The sequence below is a fragment of the Centroberyx affinis genome, unplaced genomic scaffold (genome assembly GCF_046629955.1).
Source record: "Centroberyx affinis isolate AG114_WGS23_722 - 3 ecotype Tasmania unplaced genomic scaffold, CSIRO-AGI_Caff_v1 ptg002929l_1, whole genome shotgun sequence".
NCBI lineage: Eukaryota > Metazoa > Chordata > Actinopteri > Beryciformes > Berycidae > Centroberyx > Centroberyx affinis.
This window is the reverse complement of record NW_027281048.1, coordinates 67,414-73,413: the sequence shown is the minus strand read 5'-3', so window position 1 is coordinate 73,413 and position 6,000 is coordinate 67,414. Positions and strand designations below refer to the sequence as shown.

At 44.5% G+C, this 6,000-nt stretch overlaps 1 protein-coding gene across 1 annotated transcript in view; it reads left to right on the top strand.

The window, feature by feature from the left end:
* Positions 1-294: 294 nt before the first annotated feature.
* grin2bb (glutamate receptor, ionotropic, N-methyl D-aspartate 2B, genome duplicate b) overlaps positions 295-6,000 on the top strand; it is a 53,279-nt gene continuing 47,573 nt past the window's right edge. Inside the window, exon 1 of the mRNA XM_071536685.1 lies at positions 295-978. Within this exon, the coding sequence (XP_071392786.1) occupies positions 295-978 (684 nt within the window). The remainder of the gene's footprint in view (positions 979-6,000) is intronic.

The following is a 6,000-nucleotide window of genomic DNA, read 5'->3' as shown; positions in this document are numbered from 1 at the left end:
CCTCCAAGGAAGTCACAGCACAATATAATGGATCTGGCGTTGTCACTTGACGCTTTATGAGAACTTATAGGCCACTCTTGGAGTGTGTTTTGATACCCGAGCTATGTGGGTCACTTAGTTCAGTCTGTGCTTTTGCACTTAGCTGTTTGTAGACTGACTGCTTCATTATAGTACATTAATGTTATTAATTTCCAGTCAAATCTGAAATGTTACTCATCATTTTCTCGGTGTGTTACATTCATCATCTCTCTCTGTCTCTCTTCCCTACAGGGACTGCATTTACACTCCTCCACAATGCTTGTCAGCCTCCGCCTCTCTCCCTCCCGTCTTCAGGACAGGCGCTTCGTCTCCCCCTCCTCCTCCTTCCTTCCTCCTCCTCCTCCCGAACACTCGTCCCATCATCCGCATCCCCATCCCCACCTGCGGCTGGCCCTGCCCTCCCTCTCCCTGTCCTTCTCTCTGCTCCTCCTCTCCGTGCTCCTGTTGCCCGTCTGCGAGTCTCGCAGGGGCGGTGGTCCAGGTGGAGGTCCAGGCACGGGGCCCGGAGGTGCCCAGGGGGGACAAGGTGGCCAGAGGGGCGGCAGCGGCCAGAGGGGTGTTCTCATCCCGCCTCACTACCCTCCGGGCTCACCCCCTATACTCCCGATCAATCCCAAACTGATCAACTCACTCAGCATCGCCGTCATCTTGGTGGGCAACTCTAGTGAAGTCGCCCTGGGGGCCGGACTTGAGAAAGAGGACTTCCTCCACATCCCTTACCCTCCCAAAGTTGAGGTGGTAACCATGAACGAGACCGACCCCAAGAGCATCATCAATCGGATCTGCGGCCAGATGACGAGGAACTCGCTGCAGGGCGTCGTGTTCGGTGACGACACGGACCAGGAGGCCATCGCCCAGATCCTGGACTTCATCTCTGCCCAGACACACATCCCCATCCTGGGCATCAGGGGAGGCTCCTCCATGGTCATGGCTGCCAAGGTAGGCACTTTATTTGCTTTTTTTGTGAAAAAGACAAAATGGCTTTGGGTGCTGTGAACTATGCATCAATGTTTCGACCCCACTGGGTCTTCATCAGCACCAAACATTGAGGTGAAGTTAATAAATTCACTGCTGGGGAGCGTTATTCCAGATTCATGTTCATGTTGCTGCTTCTCAGTCCAGCACCTGATAAATGAATTTGGTGGATATTTGTATACTATATCCAATTTGAAAATACTGTGAATTATGTACCATGATTAAAGACTAGAACACACTGTAGATTCAGCTCTCTGGATTAAATGCAACAGCCTGTTTCAAGGCTATAAAAAAACACCAAGTGTAAGTTTAAATAAGCCAAATGTACATAAACTTTTGTGATTTCATAATCAAATGTCACTGACAAAAAGTCAAATTCAGCAGAGCCAAATAAGTTCTTCCTAATATATTCTATTTTGGGGTTTTGGGTGCCGAGTCACAAGTCTCAGTCTGAACCAAGACCTTCAAATTCTAGTGAATGTCACTGTCAGAAAAAGGTGGGATAGGAGAGCTGAATCAGTTCTTTCTGAGATATTCTCCCTTTGTGTTTTTTGGGTGCCAAATCCAAAAAACAGGCATCAGGATAGATTATTTTGGACATTTAGTCTATATTAGTCTTTTGGTTCCACGCCCTACTGTTTCAAGAGGCCCCAACCTCTCGCCGCACAGCGCTGCTTCTCATTCCGACGCAGCCCCTCCGATGATTGATTTAGCTGTTAATTGACTTCCCCTGCGAGCCTGACGTCATATTGAAGCTCCTGACAGCGAGTCGACTCAACCCTAAAAGGACTCGCCGCGTGAAACAATAGAATACTAAGCAAGTCAAAAATCAGCTCTGTGGGATCGGGTTACAAGAGATCTGGCATAAATCGGGATGCAGTAGCAGAATCTGCGATCTAGAAATAGAACAATAGCCTCGAACAATGCACTTGAATAATGCTGCGTTAATAGGCTTAGCAGTGATGTGGTCGATTACAGAGGAATGTGGGAATCCATATGATATTGAGGTTGGGGGTTTTTATTAGCTTTTTGATCCAGCCTAGCTCTTGGAGAAAATGGGAGGCTGTATATTGAGAGTCTCTGCAGCTGTTTTGATGTGTTTTTAAGATTTTTTTTTCCTTTTGATAATAGCTTAATCGACTCATTGGCGTTGATGAAAGTGAGCAGGTTCAAAAGCTTTTCTGTCAGTTTTTATCACATCATATAGTACTTGAGGCTGGTAATAAGAGGGAAGAGTTGAAGAGAGATATTTAACAATTGAAATGCCCTCCAGGTACTTCAACTATTTAATATCCAAACTAAAACAGAGTCGAATGAAATTACAACATGTCAAAAAGTATCAAAAAGTCATCCATTCAGAAAAAGGAATCATGAAATTCCAAGTGGACTCCTATAAGAATCCAACAACAGAAACCTGAACGATTTCTCCCAAACTACAAACGTTTGCAGGATTGTTTTGTACTCCAAACCCTGTAGGACTTCTGTCTGTATTTTATAGGTCACTCACAGTTTTATTATGTCCCTCCATCATGGTACATAAGAATAAGGAACACTATGTCATGGTGGCGTCTGTCTGTGTGTGTCGGCCTGTGTATAAACACATTCTTTTGAACACAGTAATTCAAGAATAATAAATGATACACACTTCATACTGACACCACAGGTTCCCTCTATGGAGCAGATGATCTGATTAGATTTTGGAGCACCTTGCTGCATACATTTGCATATTAATGAGGAGAAATTATTTTCATGAAACTTCTATAACTCCTTAATGCTTTACGATGCAGAGTTCATATTCATACCACCCATGTGTTATGACCAGATAAGAATGTTGACACAATAATACATGCTAATTGATGCACTAATTAGCTTAATTAATGGACTAATTACCATAGGTGGTTATGTTTAATATATCATGGTGATTCTGGTGGGACAGTAGGCAGCTCAAGTGCCTCTTGAAGGACCCTAAAATTAATGGACTAGTTTCTGACTCCCACTGGCTTTACCTGTGGATTCACAATGTTCATTTAGAGCAGGGCTATCTCTCAACTTGAATAAAGAAAGAACCAAATAAATGTCCCAAATCAAAGACAATAGAGTTCATGCCCCCTCAGCAAGGCGATGCCTCCAGTGGTCTAAAAGGTTGTTTGGTCAGGTTTGGAAACGCTCATAAAACCCAGATGGCCTTTTCTATTTCTGCGGTGGCAGTCAATATAAGTTCACTGATCAGGTCTCTCTTTACTAGAGAGAGAGAAAGGCAAGACAGGAACACTATAAAAGACGACTGCATATAAAAATGCAATAGGGTGTGATCTAGAGAGACAGAGAGAGTGATAGAGGAGGAGATGATGGGATGGGAGAGGAAAAGAACAATGGGGTGATACTGTAGAGGAAAAGGAGAAGGAGCGAACAAGAGAATAAACAAGTGTGAGGGGGGGGTGAAGGTTATGAAATAACACAGCGTGTGTGGGTGTGAAGGAGGAAGAGGATTTTGCTCAACATATAATTACCACATTTTACAGCTGACGGAGAGACAGAGGGCACCAACTGAGAGTGACAAGAGGGAAGGGATAGATAACAGTTGAAGTAGGAGTGTAACAGACATGTTAAAGCACTACTGAGGGAGTAGAGCATGGGGGGGGGCAATGAGGTTGAGCTGCATAAAGCATAATTTGATGCTTTACTGTGTTACTGAAGAAATGTATGTATTTTCCCCCCTTTCTTAGTAATAATCATTCACTTGGCTCCCTCTCCTATACCTTTTATTCTTCCTCTCGTGTGCTTATTCACTGTCACTCACACACGTACACATACACGCACACACACACACACACGCAAAGAACGAGGGCTGAGTGCGGTGGATACGGTTGGCATGGCAACCACTTGCGTATACATTTCTCTCTCTATATATAAAGGCAGTTAGAGAGGGAGAGAGAAAAGGAGGCATGATTATTTCTGAGTCTGACAAAAGCGGGGATAGGAGAGTGGAGGGACGAGCCTGATAATGCCGTGGTCATGGAGGGGTGAGAGAGAGGTGGTGGGGGGGGGGAGGTTTCGAATACATTAAAGCGTGAAAAACAGAGAGGTGGAAGGACAGGGAAAGAGGATTAAAAATAGGGTGGCGAGGTGAGAGGGGAGGATGGAAAGGTGAATTGCATTGTACTGTATATGTAAATAAAGAAAGAGGCAACTGAGGAGCGTAGCAAAAAGTGATAGAGTGCTGGAGAAACCTCAGATGGAGAGACAGAGAGCTGTGTGGGAGAGATGGAACATGAAGCCTACAGAGTCATGAGGGGGAGTTGTATGAATTTAACTGTGTGTGTGTGTGTGTGTCTGTGTGTGTGTGTGCACCCTCACGTGCACATGCGCTCGTGTGCATACGTCTGTGAGTGAGCAAGTGAGTGAATTTCCAGCGTCAATAACTCAATTCCCTGCAGGTTGCTGAGTCCATTCTCTATCAATCCACAATTATGTCTAATCTATTCCATTCTAAACTCGCAGTCTTTCACTCCAGGCCTCTATGTAGGGCAAACCACTTGATTTCTCAATATCTGGCCACTGAGCAATTACGATTTCCATTAAAAAAACACGCTGAACACACGTGTCCTTTTTTATGGCGGTTGATCTTTAAACCACATTATTCCACATGCCTCACAGCCTCAATGCACCGTGGCATGGCCAAATAAACAGGCCTGATTGGTTGTTTGTATGCCTAGAATACCTCCCAGCACTCCTGGCTTTATTTTCCCTCCCAATACCCCATTATAATGAATCAGTGAGCCAGTGACAGATGCAGGTAGGCCCATTATGCACCAAACAATTCACACACTCCCATTTAGCCATTAATTCACTCTGTGCCATGTGTTGGTATTGGCATAATAGGACGGCAGTGTTGGCCTCGGCCCACACTCAACTCAGGCTCTGGAGACTAATGAGGTCTCCCAGATCTATTGTTGAGAGGCTCTATATATGTGTGTGTGTGTGTGTGCTTTTGTGCACGTGTGCGTATGCGTCTGTGCATGTGTGAGCACGCGTAAGCATGCTGGTGTTCAATGATAATGGGTCCTGTTCTTGTGTTTGGGGAGATTAGAGCAGTTGTTTTCAGTGCAAACAAGGTACCTAGAGGCGCCGAGCGTCCTCACACCATTTCTCATAAATGGTTCGGGCGCCTTAAAGTTGATAGTGATTTTTTTATTTATTTATTTTTTTCCACAGTCTAACTTTTTTTTTTTTTAAACACGGGAAGGCTTACAGTTCTTGCTCTTTTAATACAAACCTCTCTTGGGGTAGAAAACCAGTTTGTCAAGTGGTCGATAGTAAAACTCATGGATGAATGGGCTGGGCTTGCTTCCCAGTTGTGGTACTCTGGCAGCCTTTGTACTGTAATTTCTCCCATTGAAAGAAGGACAAAATATGCAGCGAGGACATACTGCCTTGGATCCCCTTTGAAAAAACAAAATAAAAAACCTCATTGCTATATGGAAACAGCACTATCTATCCCTTAGACTGACCAGTCATTGATTGATCACTACAATTACTGACCCTCTCTATCTTAAAATAGGCATCAGTTGCCCAGAGGCGTGTGTGGACTTCTTGTAAGATAGACATGGCCAGGGAAGTCAATTATTTTGTGGTCCTATTTGCCACATAAGCCTGTTTGACATTAGCCGATGGACCAAACGGGTGCTGTATGGTGATAGGTGCTTGCTAATCTGTTGCGACTGATTTGATTGTTTGAGCCAAGGGTGCACTACATTGTCTCATCCTATTGTTCTCTCTCCCAATTTGTGGTTTTATGACTCCCCTCCTTTCATCCTGCATGCACCATGTATCCCATTATGCTAGGTGGTTGTACATGAGGGGATAATGGCCTGGCTCTGTAATGCCCCCTCTTGCAATTAGGACCAATCCCAAAAGACAGAGGAATTAAGGAGCAAACTACAATAAGACACTGCACATGTGCATATTGTACCTCATACACCTATT